The following is a 19,368-nucleotide window of genomic DNA, read 5'->3' as shown; positions in this document are numbered from 1 at the left end:
TTTTTAAAAAGCTCAAACAAAAGGAAAATATGTAGTTGCCGTGCAAGGAGGCACAGAGCGTCTCTGCCCGTCAGCCATCTGAAATATGCAGTGTCCTTTTATTTCTCCCTGTCAACAGGAAAAAAATCTGTCACTTTGGGACATCTGCTGTTGGAAAACTTTCCCGCGAGTGCCAGACTGGCAGCGCCGCGAGCACGTCAAACGAGGCGAGATGCCAGAAGGCTTTCTGCTGGTCACCAAAGCCGCTCAGCGAGCCGAGGGCTCCATCACATCTCCGCACAATGCCCTGACAGGCATTGATGGAAGTGGGGAGAGGAGCCGCTGCAGATTCACACCCGGCTGAGCTGAAATGAGAGGCCTCCGCTGCTCGAAAGCTGCGGTATTCCCAAGCTGTCTTCCCAGTTCATAGGCAATCAGGATGACTGATCTGGCTCGGGTCAGGGGTCCGGGCCAGTGACCGGAGATCGGCTTTCCAAAGGCTCCTCTGAAAAAGTCTGAGAACTGAAGGAAGCCTCTTCATCGATTCAGCAGTACAAAGAAGAAGAGGGGCCCATCTGGAAGGATATCAGCATGCGTGCGCACACAGGCGCACAAAAGAGGGAGTGTGATGAAATTAATGCAGAGAGCAGGCTGTGGCTAGTGGGGAGAGCATTTTAAGTGCCAGCAGCTACAGAAAGCCACCAGCGCCTCATTCAGATGCCCTATCCCCGTGCCCTGCTCTGCTTCCATTTGTCGTGGGTCGTGTTGTGCCGTGCTGCACCGAGTGAACCACTCCTGGGCTGCTGGCCGGTGCCATGCTGGGAAGGAGCTTTTTCCCCTCTGGTGCCGATTGTTGGCAGTTTTTGAAGGTTGCCTCGTAACAGGCTGAGAATGTGACGCTCAGCAGCCCAGAGGGACACTGCATATCGTCCCCAGCCCTCTATAAGCGTGTTCTTAAACCTCCAGAAATTAAATATCATGCAGGGTGAAACTGGGTTGTGTTATGCAGGAGAAGGAATCCTTTCCATACAAACTGGTTTATATTTAGCAGGTACTGCAGCCCGCTGGCCAGGATCCCAGCCTGATTCTGAGGTCACAGACTCGTCCTAGTGCAGTTTCTGGAAGGATGCTGCTGGTCCCAGTGGGGCGCACGGTGCCGTGGGGAACCAGCACACACTCCACATCAGTGCCAGATGAAAGGGCCAGCAGACTCTCATCCTGCAAAGTTGGTTGGAGATGCTGCTCCTCACACCCCTGGGAGAGGACAAGGTCTGGCAGAAAGGGGATTTGGCTGTACAGTGTGCTTTCTGCAAATGGGATGCTGTAAAATGGCATCACATTTGCTACAGGAGGCACAGCAGTGGCATCGTTTCATCTTGAAATGCTGACTCTTCTTTGCTGGCTTCATGACACCTGGGTTTGCGCTGTCTTGACACGACACATGCGGTGAGCCCCTTTGGGAACTCACCAGGGCTCAGGCACCAAGGTGGGACAAGCAGTGGCCGGGCTCAGGTCCACAATCTAACCAGACACCAAGTCTCTAGCCTTGGAGACTCTGGGTCCCTTGGTTCAGCTCTAGTCCACATCAGAGGTGGTCTGAGCCTTCCCAGCTGGGAACGGTGGAGCTGTGTCCTCCCATCCCTGCAGAGCTGGGAAGTGTACCCTGGCACAGGCAGGAGACCACAGCCAGAGCTGGCTGCTCCTTCTTACAAGACTTGCTGGTTATCTGGTAAATGCGTTGGCTGCCACTCAATCTGTTTTCACGAGCCAGAGATTGCAAACACAGACTTAACGGAACCCTGTCCCAGGGAGGGAGCAGAAAAGTCTTTACATCTGCAGGACCACAGGGAAGCAGAAAACATCTCAGGAAAAGCTACTGGAAGGGAGGGCAGATGCCTATGTTGGTAGGACTGCTAATGCAGACAGCTGGGAGAGCTATCTGCTGCTAAATGGAAAGTCCCCCAACCCTTTTTCCCAGCAAGGGGCATGCGTGTTGGAGAGGAAAAAGACCCAGCCTAATCCAGGGGAGGCTGATTTTGGGCTGCCCCACGATGGGCTCAGTCCTGCTTCAAAGGCTCCTGTGTAAGGACCATTCTCTGCAGACTTACTTTGCTGTATGCAACAGTTTGAAGAAACACTGAAAACCCTGAATCGGTGATGCACTTCAGCAGCTCAGAGGAGCAGCAGACAGAGAAAAATTACACGGGCAACTTGGTAGCAAAATAATTGCGGCCACATGAGAAGGAGAGACTGATGCCCGTTGCTGTTGGCTGCTCCAGGGCTGCTGTAGATCCCTTTTGTGGGATACGGCTGTGTGATCCCAGCACAGGATCCCTGCTCGGTGCAGAGAAAGGGCTTAGTGGGGCTTTGGGCGCTCGTGTGGAGACCTTCCTTGTGAAGGCCATTTCCACGTGTCTTCCAAACAAAGTCAAACCCATAAATTATTCTTAAATCAGGAGCAGCTGGTTCACATCTCAGTCTTCCATGTACTTATTTGTCATGCTTCTGGGAACTGAAATATGATTTGCTATATGGTACCCTTCCCATAATAACCAACGTTTTTCAAACTCATTGCATAAACAACCTGCAGGCTTGCCTGTCCTCCCTTAATGTGTCCAAATCCCTACAAATTCAAGAGTTTGTGGGGTGTGTGCACCACGAAGGGATGTACAAACCCATCTGCATCTCTCCGCACTCAGCTAACCAGGGTTTTATAGAAAAAAGCCATCTTGTGAAGGACAGGCTCTAGTTTCTCTGGGTTTGGTACCAAAAGGGCTGTCTGGTCCCATGTGCTTGGGTGTTTGTGCTTGAGGGTCGCCCTCTGTATCTGTGCTAGGATTAAGCAGCATGACAAGTGCAAGAAAAGCAAAGTTGTCCTAAAGTTTATTTACAGAGGAATATTTTCCCTGACGAACCTTGAACATTCACGGCCCTTGAAGCGAGTCATTTTCAGAGCACTAAAACAAGCGCAAACGAGTGAAGAAGAATTTAAAAAGGAGACAGTTCATAAGCGAAGGTCACTGAGAAGACCAAATGCCACCTGAGCCCAAGTTCTAACGAAGCCTTTTTCCGGTGGAACAAATGAAGTCCCTTAATTACCATTTTGTAAATAAAATCTTCTTGGAAAATCAATATTTAGAGCCTGCCTTCTCTGAAGATGTTGGCCTTTGTTCCTTGCTATTACGGCAATATAAACCCCATAGTGTGATATACTTCTAGGCTGAAAATTATCCCCTGAACCTGATTGGGTCAAAGAATGAAAGGCAATAAACCTTTCAGAGCAGTAATTCGGGTACTATTTCATGCTTCCTTGTAAATTTTGAAGTAATAACCTAGAAAGCATGATTTTACACAAGCCCACAATTAAATTGGCCACTAACCACCCCTTCCTCCTGCAGCAATACGCCTGCTTTCGGGCTGGGCTGGTGATGCCAGGTGGGAATTTTGCTGGAAATGCCCATGACACCTCTCAGGTATTTAGATTATGATTGATCCAAATCACCCCAGGAACAATAAGGGCAAACGGCATCTTTGATCAACAGAAAAGGACAGACCCTGAAGCTGCTGGACACGGGAATGGCTCCACCAAAGTCAAAAAGGCTCCATCAGCTTCTCCACCCGAAAGCATCACCCTGACAGCTATCAGCTCCATCCCCAGCCCAGGGACTGCATGGCAAGGCAGCCCCATCGTCAGCTCCTTCAGTGATTTTTATTCACAGCTTTTAATGGAAAACCCCACAATTCCCTATGCCTGAGCCTTCATGCATTTTTCATTAACAATTATCCGCTATCCCAGAACTGCTTTTGATTTTTGCTAATCATCGATTGGATATTTTGTTCCCACACAGCTGGCATTTTCAAAACATAACAACCACCTCTGGAGAGGGCACAGCAGAAGGCTGATCTTTAATGCTAATGTGCCCAGAAACCGTCAACACATCAGGTGATGAGAATTCACATCTAAGGGACCACGAGGGAAGAGGTGTTTATCGGACACAGCCTGTGAGACTTATTTTACTGTGCTGAAAGGCTGGAAGTGCTTGGCAAGTGATCCTTTGATGTCGTACCAGTAGCCACATCCAATCTGCAGTGAATCTAGTCCTGAAGCTGCTGTCCCATCTCAACAACAATGGGGTTCTGAAGTCCCCTGACTTTGAGGGTTTGCTCTCCTTGGGTTTGCAGTTATGCACACAAGAGACAGCGTAGGGTGACGTAGATGTCAAAGGACCCTTCACAACTTTGTGAAGCAACAGTTTGATGGACAGATCTTCCCATCAGCTCTGAGTTTGTGCAGACAGGCTACTGCCCGCAGGAGCAATGCCTCAAGCTTGCAGGAGCAGAGCAGCACCTTGAACACACCATGTTCTGCAGGTCTGGACCTCACTTCTAGCTGTGTTTGTGTCTTTCGAACAAAGTTGCTCATAACGCTACATTTTGCAATCAATTAGCACATGATATGATTTGGGATGATTCACTCTTTTTTTCTAAAAATCCCTTTGGGGGCATTCAGACCTTTATTGCCATATTAAGCAGAGTTTTAATCCAAATGAATTTTCTAGGAAACCATGTAATCTAATTAAAAAGCTCATAGTGCAGTTTAGTAGCTTCATTACTAGTAGATTCGAGATCCATCTTTACACGGACAAATATTTTCCAAGTGCAATAGACTGATAAATCCAAGGCATAATCACAAACTGATTCTGCCTGGAACTAAGTGGGTTACAGCACTTAGTCATGCCCATGAGAATGAAACAAAGGACAACTTGAAAAAGCTCAGAAAAAAACCCAGCCATTGATCTGTTTCCTCCAATTCACGGAGCACCCAGCCCCGCTGTACCAGCGAGGGCATTTTTCAGACTGACAGCTTTGGAAACCACCAGGCATGGCCACTTGCCTGAAGTTGGGCGTCAGAGTAGACCAAGACTAGTGCTAAAGAAGCCAAAAGTTCAACATCGTCAAGTACAATGGCCTTAGGGCTCAGCTTTACAATCGCGTTACTATAGCTTGAGAAGATGCCATGTGTCAGCTGAGCCCCAGTAACTGGCTGAGCTCCCCCAGCCTGTGCCAGATGCAATGTAATCTGATCAATTTAGCTCGCAGTGGAAAAGACTGACACTAAATTGCATTAAATGATTCCCATAAGAAAGCAATTACCTCGATGTTCACCAAGTCGCAGTTCACACGCACGTGTAGTGCAGCTCCAGGCACAGGGACCTAGCCAGGAGACATGACCATGACCAAAGACCCTACTTTTACTTTCCTCAAACAGTGAAGAGGAATGATTTCACAGGCAAGACACCTGGGTGAGATGCAGAGCTGGATTCAGTGTGGGTTTTGTCATGGATTTAACAACCACTTGTAAGGTCTTTGGTCACTTCTGACTCCACTTTCTGGTCAATAAAAGGGGATGCACTAATTTCCCTTCTCTTTTTCTGCTCTGTTCATATTGTAAGGGCAGACATGCCTCAGAAACCCATGCAGTGAACTAGAAGATCGCAAGCCTGGATTGAGGGGCATTATGTCTGTGCACACACGAAGTTCCCTGAAGCTCTAAAAGCTTCCATTTCGGAGAAAACCTCCACTGATTGGGAATATTTTATTACAACTCATACCTTATCCTCCTTGCAACTCACATCCTTCCCTCCTTCATATAACAAAGCTTTAAAAAAGCCTCAAACCTCAAAACAAAAACACATATTATAGAGAAACTTAGAAAAATAAAATCATTGTTCTCTCTTGAGGAAAAAGCCATGGTGCCCACACAGCACTTCCCAACAGTCTAAACTGAAGGTCCGGACTCTCCAGCAAGGTTGGGGAGTTGCATTCATGAGATGCATTTGTTAATACAGATAGCAGCTATATGACACCATAGAGTACAAATCTCTACCAATAATTTAGGTTTACAACACAGGCACTATTATTTTTCAGTATACTGTTCCATGCTATTTCCATAGAAACTATGTTGTCAACTTGTAATTTTCACACTAAGTGCATCCCACCATATTATCTTCTCACATGAAAATGCAGTTATTTAGTACTCAAAGAAAACGCTCTTCCCCGGTGAGATAAAAGGCTGAAGTTTAGTGAAAATCAGCTTCCATGCAAATATTATTTCAAATGTATTTGCATTTGCACACGCAGGCAGGTCAATGTTCAGGGGTTAAAGTATGGTTCCTCCACTGCAGAGTGAGTGTGGTCCCTGCCAACTCCAGGGACAACATTCAGTCCTTCCAGAAATACCCAGATGATGATCAGGACTGAAGACAAACTTTTTCTGGGTTCCTGTATCATTAGTCAAAGTCTAACGCTGATGTCTTGGTACAATAAAGCACAAAGCGCTGAAATGTAAGCTTACAAAGTGCACCTAGCAGGACTAGAGCCCAAGTTAAATCCACAGACCTGCTTCTAAACATTACCACCTTCACATTAGCTCTTTGCTAATGCAAAAAGCCAACATCTCTCCCACTTCCCTTTCCACCGGAGGCCAGACAGTTCAAAATAACAGCTTTTAATTCAGACTCAAAAGCAGGGTGAGGGAGCATTGCATCAGTCTGAGGGATGCATGACAGCAACCCACCTCGCCTGCCGAAGCCGAGCCAGCTCTAAAGCACTCCCTTTTCAAGGTGCTCAAGCAGCAGGGCTGGAATCTCTCTAGATCACTCATGCCCCTCTCGGCCTCGAGCACATTAGCCACTGCCCAGCGCAATGGGGCTATGCCAAAACAGGGCTTGCACGGCTCACCAGGATGCGCTACAGACCCCACTGCTCTCTGCCAGCCTTCACCAACTGGTCCAAAATGAGCTACTGCACACACCTGCCTCAGATCTGCTGTTTGGGCAAAAGTTGAAGCCTGTGTGAGCCAACTTGCTCTTTGCCCAAGAATGACACCTGCAGGGACAGCTACTTCTGGACCATCAGGTGATGTCAGTCCTCCATCTGTGCAGATTGACGCCGAGGAACGGCACAACCCAGCTGTGTGTCCCACACTGCTCTCCATCCCACGCTGCAGTGCCAGAGGCCAGCGCACGAGGACTTACCTGTTGTTATTCTTCAGCTTAATGTGGTCGCTGGTCTCCAGGATCTGCCCGTTCCTCAGCCAAGTGATCTGGGGCGGGGGTTCCCCCTGGGCTACGCACGTGAAGATGGCAGTAGTCCCCACAGGCCTGGAAATGGACTGGGGATGCTGCACAAACTCTGCAGGGGCTGCAAGGAGAAAGGAGAAAGAGGGTGAGAAAAGTCATGATGATCCCACTTTCTCTTGGTACAAAGAGCAACCTTGTAGCTTGGGCTTCAATAAGCCCTGTCTGCCTGGAAATGTGGGATACTTGGCCAACCCAACATAGGCAGCAGATAACCACAGTTTGGATGGTGTGTCTGTAATCAGTGCAGTGCTACAATTTAGTTACCCATCCTGGCACTCACAGCTTCATAGAAGGCACCTGAAGGTCAGCTCAGGGCTGTATGGAGAGCCCAGGTGGGTCCTACATCATTCAGGCAAACAGCAACAGGGTCTAAGCCCGCTCACCTCTCCCCAGTCTCCCACTGAAAGCAACCCCAGTGCTGCAAAATAATCCATATCTGACAAAGGTTATTTAAATGCATCCTGCCTGCTAGGGGAGCAGGCTGGAAGGTCAGTGGCCTCTGGTTGTTTGCACAGACATAAAATGGAAAGTGTATTGTACGTAACCCTTCGTAGCCACGTGGCACCACGCAGGGCCATCGTGCTGGCAGAAACGAGCCCTCTGCTATGGAGGCTTTCAAAAATCAGCACATACTGACAGTACGAAGAGCGGTGAGGAAGGAAGGCTGCAACTACAAGCGGCAATTATAGTATTTGAGGTCGGGAAGATCTGCTGTTTCATCAATGGCGGAGCTAGAGCAATGTCTCGTGGCTTCACCCAAAGGACTCATACGGCATTAGCAAACTGCTTACAAATGGAAAGAAATGTATGGATGTGCATACAGCAATCTAGCAGGTTGTTCTTCCCCCAGTAAATATCAGATTTACTGCAGACTATCCTGGTAGCAATAGACTGGGGAGCTGTTTTTACCCCAGATCTGCAGCCCGGGACCCATGGGCTCCTGACAAGCCTGGCAGAAGTCTCCACCATCCCTGTAACTGCTGCTCACCTCGTAACCAAATGTTTTCACCTTTAACAATAACATTTTTAAACAGAAAATGATTTCCTCCTTCCAGCAGCTCAAAATAGATTTAAAATCATTTATCAGAATAAACCAGTGTATCAGCCTACAGAAAGCAGGGCCTGAAAGACACTGTCAAATAGGTGAGTTTATTCAGGCAGTTATGCTTCAAATGGCAAAGTGATAAATATACTCCACGTTGCTGCTGAAACCTAAAATCAGGTGGAACTGGCAGCAGCCACAATGAAGACAAACAGATAAGAGGCACGGGCCTGTAATGGATTTACCGACTAGCGTCACGTAATGGATGGCTGATGTTAAATTTTTCCAACAAAAGCAAGATTATCCAGGGAAGCATGTTCAGGGCCACTCTCTGGCATTTTCTAAGCATGGTGTTGGTGGGCTTTGCCACCAGCAGAGATGCTGGGATGGGAAAAGGGAGCAAACTGATCCAGCAAAATGTGCTGAGGGGTGGCCAGGTTGCCGGCGGGAGCAGCTATGCAAGAGCCGAGCCCCATAGTCCATGGCCAAAAACCCCCTCTGGGTTTGCTGCGGGAGCATGGTGTGATAAAGCTCTTTTCCAGCTGCGTGCGTGCAAGGGAAGAGCATCACTACTGCTGCAAAAAAAAGGCCAAAGCGCAGTGCAAGGTGCAGGTCTGTAAGAGCAAAGTCATGAACATTCTAAGTCCTGCAAGCAGAAAGATACAGAAACTCACTGAAGAGCCCATCTACCTCGAGGAGCCCCCTCTTCCATTTTTAATAATCAAAGGGAAGTGGAGCACGGCAGGTCTGACTTATGTTAGCAGTAGGGGGTGTCCGCCGGCAGAGTTTATTGTCAGGCCACTTCTGCTGGCGCTCGGGTCTACTAATGAACCTGATCTCAGCAACCTAATGGACACATATTTCCAGAACCTCCTGCTAAACTTCCCCAGGTGCCAATCGATCCCTTGTCCTTCTTTTTTCTCCTACATTTCCACACCCCCCCCCTACATTTTTCCCCCCTTCTAGACTTATAAATGGAAATAAAATTCAGGATGGGTTCAATAAAAGTTGGAAGCATGGATAAGCAGTGGGAAAAACCCCTCTTCACTGCAGTGAATGGTCCCTTTGTGGCATACAGTGAGAGCATTTAGAGACTTGATTTTCAAGACTTCCTTAACCTCCCGCCCCCCGCTTTGTGCTGGCGGGGTTTTGCAGGAGCAATTATTTTGCAAGTGGCTGTGCACCTCCCTGCTTTCATCTGAGCTTACGAGTTGCACCCGCAGTACTCGCAGGTGCAAAGCCATGATGCCAAGGAAGGGCACAGCCATCTTCCAGCTCCTTGCTGCAGCTTCATTAAAGATCCTGCCGCTTGGCTCTCTGCCTCTGCCTCCTCCACCCCCACTTCACTAAATCTCAAACCCACCATTTGTTACAGCAGAACCAAAGTTTAAATATGGAAAGAAGCATCCGGCGTAACCCTTCTGGAATCGGCGGCTCTCCTTATCCTCCCTTATTAGCCCGTGTCAAGAGGGAGTAATTGGAGCGGTGTCGCGTGTGACTCGGGGGTAACAAACGTGCAGCTGCGGCCGCTGGCTCGGCGCCAGCGATGCTATTCAGGACCGCGGCCCCTCGGGTTCCTCGGGTCCCTGCTCCCCTCTGCCGTCCCTCCTCTTTGCTGTCTCGCTAAACACAACCAGATCAAAACCCTGGCCCCTGTTTAACTTGCTTAAACTCTCTGGGGAGCAGGTGGCCACTCCTTCAAACAGCTTCCACCTCCGCTGTGCTTGAGCTGTCCCTGCGCAATGCCATCCCTCACTGCAAGACATGGGATGCGCTTCTGCTGTTCCTGCTCCTCCTGGCTTTCTCCAGCATTGCTCTGTCCCTACTCCTTTTGGTGCAGAAGGAGAGGCAGTGTGGAGCTGTAGTGGCAGAAGGGCCCAGGTCACAGCAGAAACTCATGGAGTTAAAAGGCTCCTTGTCCCCATCACCAGCTTCCAACAGCATCAGAGAAAGGACGCGGTCCGGGTGCCACCAGGGTCTTAACATGGGGACAGACACTGCTGCAAGGAGATGCCCCTCTGCTACCCTGGACCTGCCCCGCTGTTCATACTGGCAACCCCAGGCAGGGTGCCCTGAGGCAGCTGCTGGCATATGGCCTCAGGGCGAATGGCTCCTTTCCTGGACAGAAGAACATCTGCTCTCCAACTCCCAGGTCCTCTTCCTGCCCTTTCAAATGATTTCAACAGGAACAGAGTTTGCCACCTCCAGCCCTGGGTTAGTGGGAAAGGAGTAGAAGCAAAGCCCTGCCTTCAGCCAAGCCCTGCCTTCAGCCAAGCTCTCCACCCCCCTCGTCATTCATAATTAATAGAGCATCTTGTCAGTGCTCATCTCACCCTGCACAGAGGTGCAGTGGTCTGAATGCCTCTCCCCCTTCCACGCTACATGCCAGAAAGCCATTGCTGGCGGTGAGAGGAAGCGCTTCTCAGCCCTCCATGAAGATAACAAAAATATTAATGAAGATCACTGTTAAAAGCACAGGATTTGAAACTGGCAAGGAGGAGTGCGCAGGACCCAGCCCTGGCTTGTGAAGTATGAAGAATCTAGAGCGCTCATTATTCAGGACTTAATGGGAGGGAGGGGATCATGAAGTTTTAATGAATATTTAAAGACTTGACATTGGTATCAAAAAGCAATAATGCTTAATACCACCCCCAGAATCATTAATGAAGTGCTTCAATAGCTTTTACTGTGTTCAACAAACTGTGATAGCATGAAGATGCACTTTAACAGCGGGTTGTGATGGGAGGCCTCGACAGGCTCCATCTCTTTAGGGACATCTCATCTCAGCAGTGACCTGCCACCAGTCCCACCCCCCCCAAGATAACAGGGAGCTTTGCTGTCCCTACCGTGAGTTTGTGGCACGGTGCTCGTTGCAGCACCCAACAGCTCACTGAGAAGGGCTGTCCTAAGGATCAGGGAGCACTTAGAGCTGATGCACCCGTGCCAGACGAATCTCTGCCCTGTGCACCTCAGTACGAAGCCATCATTAATTCTCAAGTAGCCAGTGGCAGGGTGAGGGAGGGAGGCTGGGGTGAAGAGAAGGAAGAATAACATGGAAACAACAAAACCTCATAAATTAGGCTACCAGAACCTACAATAAGGGTCGAAAGAAGAAGATGGGTCTACAGGGAAGTCAGTCAAGCACAGCATCAGATGACAGGAGATTTAAGACAAAGCTGCTGTCCACATGGCTTCTTTCCATTGACTACAGAGGATGCCCAGATGCTTACGTGAGTAACTTAAATAGTGAAGTTGTAGAGCTGGTGGGACTGCTAGGGCCAAAAATGGGACCTGTGACTGTGTCCTCTGGGAAACAGCCCTGACAGAGAGGTTGTCATGGGGGCTGTACATCAGCCATCAGTGGGTATCATGAAATTCTGGTCCGGGCAAGGTGCAGGCTGGAGCTCTGCAGCAGTGGGACATGCTCCCACATCACCTACTGGCATGCTCCTGGGAGGTTGCTCCAGAGGGCTCAGGCACCCCAGCTCACTCCAGCATCCCAACGGATGAGATCCAAGTGCCCACCTGTCCCTGCGTGGTGGCTTTTCTTGAGAAGGAAAACATGGGCAGGAAGAGGACTGCTCCATGGGGCACGTTGAGCCATGCAGCATGTACTGAAGCTGGTTTTGCAGCATGAATTTAGGGCTAAACTCGAGGACAAACCAAACTCGAGGACAAACCAAGTACCACAGAGCCAAGCCTAAAACACAGCAACTGCAATACATCTGCTGCTGAATTCAACCCCGCAGCCAAGGCTTGCAATGCCAGCCAGCAAGAACGATGGAAGAAACATCAGGAAATGCAGTGGCGGCCGGATCTGCTGGACCAAGGAGCGCTGCCCGGTTCTGCCAGCAGAAAGCAAAGCGAACAAGGCAGTCATTGTCAGCAGAGCCTTCAAAAACATGTCCTTAAGATGGGCATTCATTTATGAGATGGGATCTCATTTTTCTGCATAGCTTTCAGGAGGAAATGAAGCGTGGAGTGGAGAACACTAGTGACCATCTGGCCATTCACAGCCCATCAGTTTGTTATGACACCAAACACATAATAAAGCACAAAAGATTGCACAGGAGGTAGAGAGAGAGCGCTTTGATATATTTTTCTTTCCTTGCCACCGAAGCCTGCTCTTCCCTTGCACCACACGCACGCATACCCTCCGTTTCAGTCGGCGATGCATTCGGCCCTTCGACAACTCCCCCCGTGAGACTTTCATTCGCAGCCCAGCACAAAGCAATATTCAAATGGCTGCGCCAGGATCTGAAGAGAAAATGGAAACTTTCTTGTGTGAGAACCTTACAAAAGAGATCAAAGGAGCCTAAATGGCCAGGGGAGGGCAGGGAGGGAGGGAGCGGGGGATTGACGCCTTCTCCTCTGAAGGGAGGAGGAATTCCCAGGAAGATAATAAGACGGCGTTAGATGATCTGAAGGAGAGCCTGCAATGGGAAAGGACATTACTGCCAGAGCAAGAGCAGAGCCCTGCACCAGGACACCTCTGCCCACACGGCTGCTGTGATGGGGACGAGGACCACCGCTGGCAGCAGGAGGGAGGATGGGGTCTCAGTCCCAGCCTCCCGCTAACTCCTTGCCTTACAACAGGAAACATCGCATTTCTCCCCCAGTTTCCCACCTATAAAACGTGCCTCCTTCAAAAGACGAGGGCCAAGTTAATTTGTGCCTCCAGGCACTTCAAGGGTCCCTGCATAAATGCAGCAAGTACCTGGCCTGGCGTGCTTTGAGGACGCTGTATTGTCCTAGCCCTGTACTAACTTCCTCTCCAACCAGGCTTTTGATAGTCCGCTCTTTGCTTTTATTCTCTTTACGGATGTAATTTGCATCACTGACATCTTGACAAAGATAAAACCCACAGTCTCCCATGTCAGTCATTATCGCTGTTTTCTTCCCAGAGAAACCTGAACAGCAATCATTTGTACCTCTCAGCTGGAAAATTCAGGCAAAATGAGATTCAGAGGAAGGAAAAGCTGTTTCCAGAGGGAGGGTGAGCAAACCTGGGATGAGCCCAACTGCCTGGCCAGGGTCTGCCATTAGCATCCCTAGAGAATGACAGCCCCCCGAAAGACATGAAGCACTTTATGGATTGGCAACACAGGTTGGGGTCCTGGACGCTGCAGCTCATGTCTACGGGCCACACCAAGGACGCACTGGCCACGCTTCTCCATACCACTGCCAACTTCTCTGCTAATGCTGAATGCAGGAGCATCCCCCTTGCACAGTGAGGCTGGGCTCCAATGGCCCTGCGATTACCATTTTAGGGACAAATTCTCATCCTGGTTCCCCAGGTGAAAATCCACAGTAATTCTACCCCAGATGAACTCCAGCACTAGACCAGCTGCTCAGGAGTTGATGTTCAAATCTCCAAAGAGACTGAAAACTGACGATCTGTAGCAATGAGAAGTTGTGCTACCTTTCCCCCCCTCATCCAATTGCTAACAGGAGCAGTCAACAGTAGTCAATAGCTGTATTTTTACAACTTCTCAGATTTTCCAAGTAATTTCTTTTGGTTCCGCCTGCCTGCCTCCTGGACATCAGCTTGGCAGTTGGGTTTAGTAGACCTCTACTACATGCACCACGTGCAGAGCTGGCCTGCAGCAGCTCTAAAGGGTTTGTATCAGTACAGTGAGGTTGTTCTTAATGCCTGGGTTGGTGTTTCTTAATAAAGGGACTCATAGATGTGCCTACCCCCTTGCATTGCTTACCCAGAAACCCAACAGCAAAAGAAACGTCGAGTTTACACCGCCTCTCATGTCTGATCAGCAGCTGGGACTCAGGAGGCACGAGCAGCCCTGTACAAGCACCCTTTCTACATCGCTCCTCGCTGCTCCCAAGGCAAAGGGGAACAGGGATGCCAGCACCCAGGGATCACGGCTGCTGCACAAGCAGCGCGGTGCCGGATCACCGCCAGCGACTCCCGGGACCTGTCAGGTGAGCATCAGGGCTGGAGCAGGGCACTTTCCCCATCACCAGCATGAAAGGTTCAATTAGCTCGCTCCGGCAGGAGGTGTATAATTTTAGATTCAGGATATCATCAGTCAATAGTTAATGAGTGAACTGATGAGAGCGCGAGATGCTTTAAGTGGACTAGCTTGAAGAGGAGGTGAGTGCCTTTAATCAGGGGCGGATTACTGCCATTCAGAGCACGCTGCCAGCTGGGTTTGCCTTCTGAAATACTTGCCTGGCTTCCCTCAGCCTAGAGACTGGTTGCATGAAGCATGTGGAGGGGATTTGTTTGGTTTCTTGAGTGCTGATCTCTACTGTGGGCTGAATCACCCTTTACAAGTGGCATTTCAGGACAGTTGCTGCGGGGAATGGGAGCAACCTGCATCACAACCCCAATAAAGGGTGCTTTATTCACGACGTGGCAAGGGGCTCAGACACAGTGTCAATTGCTAAAGAAATCAATCTCACTGACTTTTTGGAAATTATTTTAGACACTGGTGCCATTTCAGTTGGAGAGTAATACTCTGTGATACCCACTCCTGGATATCACTGCAGGAGTGATATCTATCATGCAGAGGGGTTCAAGATGAGAATAGTGCCCATGTCCCCATATCAGTAAGGGCCATGCAGGGGTGAGAAATTAATTTGGCTGATTAATTCAGCCCTGGCTTTCTGTTGAGATGTACAAGTATGATAGCAAGTAACAACTGGTGGCTGTTAAGCCAAATAAGTGCCTGTGATGGGGTGGGAAACCACTGCAACCTGTACATCTGAGGTCTCAGTTGAACGATACCTGGTTGCTATGCATCTGTGTGGGACACAGAGACTTACACCCACCTGGAAAACCCCATGTCTAGCAAAGAAGTCCTTTGTCTGATACCATCAGAGAAGCAAAGTCAGCATCTGTCCATCCCAACCCATCACAGTGCCCAGGCGACATGTAAGTCCTGTGCAGAGGGCACAGCGAAGTGGGCATCACCGCTCCCTGAGCCCCAGGTTTCCTCACCTTGTACAACGAGCCTGCCCTGCGCGGTCCTTCGCACCCGAGTGCCGGGTTTGTTCGCGGCGCACACGTAGATGCCAGAATGTTGTACGGTGAGGTCCGAGATCATGAGATTTCCTGTCCCCAGGACCTGGATCCCCTCCACACCAATCGGGCGGCCATCTGAAAGAAGGGGAAAAGGGTAAGAGTCACATGCTGGACCTCTGAGTGAGGTTCTCCAGGGCACAGTCCTCAGTGAGATCCAATCTAAGTACTTAGGGAGTGGTGCCATGCTCTGTTACTGGGATTTGCCAAGTAAAGTCAGTGGGTTTTAGCTGATGCTCTTAGCAGAACTGCCTTCTGCAGAAAACCAGGATCCTCAAGTGTCTGCCCAAAACCAGACTTTGTGCTGCTTCGAAAACCAAGGTACCATCACAGGAAACGTGAAAGCTTTCAGCCACACGTTCAGATTAAGATGAAGCACCCAGAACACTGTCCAACAGAATGGTTAAACCAAGTTAAATCCTATCAGCTTCTTACATTAGACTGACCAGGGATCCAATCAGCTCAACAGCCTGCCCCAAGCAGAGATGCTCCAGGAAGGAGAAGATCAGCCAACCTACAGCAGCGCTTCCCCAACGCACTCTCCCAGCTGCCAGCATTTTATGACTTGAGGATTTTCTGAGCCAGAAGTTATGCTTTTTTGCCTAATTACCCTTGACGGATTTTTGTGGCTTCAGAAACTATGCAAACACTGGATTTTTGACTCTTAGCTCTTCAACACACAATAGCTCAGGGCCAAGGAGCCAAACTCTAAGCTGGTGGTTAGGTCTGCTCAGCTGCTCTAGCTTGGAAGGGCAACTGGAAAGGGCTGCGTCCATCCTGAGTGCTGGGTCTGAAGCAGGCTGGCAGGAGAGCAGCGATGCTTCCAAAAAACCATCCCTGGGCTCCAGCACAAGGTCTTAAAAATTGAAGCGCTTAATGTGAAATAGTTCAGTATGAGGGAATTCACCTTTTTCCAACAAAGCCTGTTTTCACTGGAAAATTCCCAGCCAGCTCTAATTACAATGTGTTTCATTAGTATCAGGCTATTGCTTTTTATTGTTTCATTGGTTTGTGTTTTAAGACACTGTCTGACAAAGGCAGCTCTAAATCAGTCCTAGCATGTGTCAGGGTGTCTGAGCAGAGGGACAAGGCAAGGGAGTAGTTTTACTGGAGGAGCAGTTAAAGAGAGCACACTTTCATCAGATGGGAGATGGGAATCCAGTTCCTCTCTTGCCTTTGCTCATGGAGAAAGTTAAAGAACCTACAAAAATGGGAGAAGCAAGAACCAGCCCTGGTGATCTCCTCACGTGACCATCCCATGATCACTCCATAAAACTGCACTCCATGACACCAGAAGAGCCTGTGTCTTATGCTTCAGAGTTATGGCTAGTAAAAGGAAAAATTAATCTGAAAAATCCCTCCTGGGAGCTCTGTTGGTCTGTGCCATAATCTTGCTAAGAAAATGGAAGAAGCCAAATAAAACCAGAACTGCTCTGTAGGAAGCAATGGGTCATGGGGAAAGATCTGAGATGCTCTAGCTGGTTTTCACCCCTGTGGACCACCTTCTGAGAGATGCTAGGCAGTGGCTGTTCAACCTGTTTTAAAATTTATCATCATCCAGTGGGCAGAACAGTTTCCAGGGACATTTGGTGCTGAAGGACCTCAGACTCAGGCTGGTTACCAATATTCATGGCACACAACCACTTCAGTGGCTGCATCTGGTGTAATCCAGCAATGGGAAACCTTGATGGAAGACACAGAGGGAAACACAAGTTGCCACGGGGCTGCTGCAGTCACCCCATTATCCCCAAGGATTTCCTTCACAGCCTCTGACGTACAACAACACGGCCCTTGACCGAGACCTGGCTTATGCCTGACCTCGAGCAGGCTTCATGCTTCAACACATGCAGGGCTAGTTAAAAGTTATCTTGCAATCGTATGCTTTAGCTGTAATATCATGCTTTGCATAATAAAGAGTATTATGAGGATTTGGGCCATTCATAACCAAGAGGTTCTGGAATAGCTTGGGAAAACATGAAGGGAAAGCAGCACTCAAGGAGAGGGACAAATTAACCATCAACCCAGAAATGCCACTGTGCAACCTGCTGCCCAGCAAGTGCTTGGATCCCCACGGCAAGAGATGCGATGGGATGGAGAGCAAGTGTCTCTGGCAGCATTAGTGAGAGCAGCGCACGTTCATCAGCTCACAAGCCTGGACCACAGAAGTGAGGAATCCCATTTCAGATTAACAGCAGCATCCTGCTAGGAAACACCAGCAAAACATGGACTGAAAGCTACAAAGCACCTCACAAACATATCTCCTGCCATGCTCTTTATATATTGTTTTTCAGGAAATTTTTAAACTTAAAGGTTTCCTTGCTTCATTAGGCAGGCAATGCCAGACCACTTCATTATTTGCATTGCAAAGAAAAATGCTCAGGTCTTTTAGAGAGAGAAAAACAATGTCATTAAATGATTAAACGATCACATAGCTGGCCAAGCCACTGCAGCAGTAAATGGCCCAGTCATAAAAAGGACAGTAAAACATGACCTGTCCCACATTTAATGAGCGATAGGAAGGAACCATTCCTTTCAAACATCATTTGAACTGAAGTGTAAAAAGGTCTGAATTAAATTAAAATTGAACTTGATTTCATCTTTTAAATTAGACCTCTTGGAAGTCCATATTTACAATAGGTGTAAAAATCAAATCTCTCTCTCAAGGGAGGAACGGGACCAGTGAAAGATGTGAAGTGGCCATACCTGGATGGTTCATCACATCATCGCCTTAAGAAATACCACAGAAATGTGACTTGAATGTCAGTAGTTTTACTGTATTATTTATAACATGCTACATAATTTAAGCATGCAAAGACCCAGCCTGCAGCAGGTACTCCACACAGTCCAAATATCAGCATCGATACATCCTCAGTTATCTCTCTAGCTCCAGATATTAATTAGAGGTGTGGTGGTCTGAAGAAATGTCTCCTGTCAACCAAGCATCTTTTATTTCCCTGAAGAACAAAGCTCTCCAAGCTCAGAAACCTCAGGGGATCTGCCATTTGATTCAGAGTGTGGCCACCTCTAACAGCCAGCAAAGTTCACAGTGCCAGAGCATTCCATATGCCTCTTATTCAACTTCTCCTTTCCAAAGAGCGCTGAAAAGGACTTCTGGAGAATTATCTCTCCTTTCCTAGCCTGCTCTATCCTCCTTACTCTACTGTGTCTCACCCAAGCTGAGCCATCCTGTGATCAGTTCAAAGGTCTTCAGCTAACACCAAGTCCAACTTAGTAACACCGACAACAGATATAAATAATAGAGTATTTACACAAGAAATTCCTTGCATCCCGAAAGCTCAGCACTTTGCAGAAGTGCTGTGCAGAGGGACTGATGTCTCACACCTGCTTTGCAATGGTTGTTATCTATTTTAACCCTGTTTCCCTTACACAGAGCCCTAAAGAGCGGCTTTGGATCAAGGGATCCAAACCCTGAAAACCCACCTTCCTGGCATCCCTTGCCATCACCAAGTCATGTCTCCATGGAGGAGATCTGAAAGACTGCAAAAGCTAACACTGTTGCTCAGTTCCCAAAACTCTCAGGACCCACGCAGGCTTGAAAACGGTGCTCATTTAACATGACTTTCTACTTCTTTTTATGAAGTCAAACACAGAAGATCTGAGGGCTGAAAACAAGCCAGTCAGGGTGGAAATGTCTGATAGATTCTCTCTTGTTGATCTTCGATTGATGAGGGCAGAAGGTGGAGGTTCAGTTGGTTGTGAAGAGCAGATGGACAACCAATGAATAAAGGAGACCATTCTCCAAAGGGGACAAGGTCCCAAAAGATGCTCCAGCTGTGGATAAGTAGAGGCTTCCAGGTTCCCCATTAGGGTGAAGTCTGGATGAAAGACGCCTGCGGTTTTGAAGCCGCATTATTTATTTTTCCAAGGTGTATGTGATGCTTTCTGGAGACCATTCTCCGCCTGCAAAGCAAGTGATTGGCACACCAGCACCAATTACGGAGACCCGTTAAAACGTGCCAGGCGATATGAATATGCAACAACACGAACGCCTTTCTTTTATAAGTAGCAACTAGAAAGAAAGTAACAACTTTCTAATGTTGATCATTTAGGTCTTTTGTGAATTCTTTGTATTGTGCCATAGTAGCCTTCCACTTTTTAGACACATGGGTCTCCTGCTCCAGCGGACACTGGGCACTGTGGAT

General features: G+C 48.5%; 1 protein-coding gene across 1 annotated transcript in view; it reads right to left on the bottom strand.

Moving 5' to 3' along the window:
• Positions 1-19,368, bottom strand: part of IGDCC3 (immunoglobulin superfamily DCC subclass member 3) — a 104,946-nt gene that overhangs the window by 12,276 nt on the left and 73,302 nt on the right. Inside the window, exons 6-7 of the mRNA XM_074880362.1 lie at positions 15,125-15,283; positions 7,017-7,182 (exon numbers count right to left, since the gene is read on the bottom strand). Of these exons, the coding sequence (XP_074736463.1) occupies positions 7,017-7,182; positions 15,125-15,283 (325 nt within the window). The remainder of the gene's footprint in view (positions 1-7,016; positions 7,183-15,124; positions 15,284-19,368) is intronic.

Source organism: Strix uralensis, chromosome 11 (genome assembly GCF_047716275.1).
Source record: "Strix uralensis isolate ZFMK-TIS-50842 chromosome 11, bStrUra1, whole genome shotgun sequence".
Classification (NCBI taxonomy): domain Eukaryota; kingdom Metazoa; phylum Chordata; class Aves; order Strigiformes; family Strigidae; genus Strix; species Strix uralensis.
Note: the sequence above shows the minus strand (reverse complement) of the source record. Positions and strands in the feature narration are given on the sequence as shown.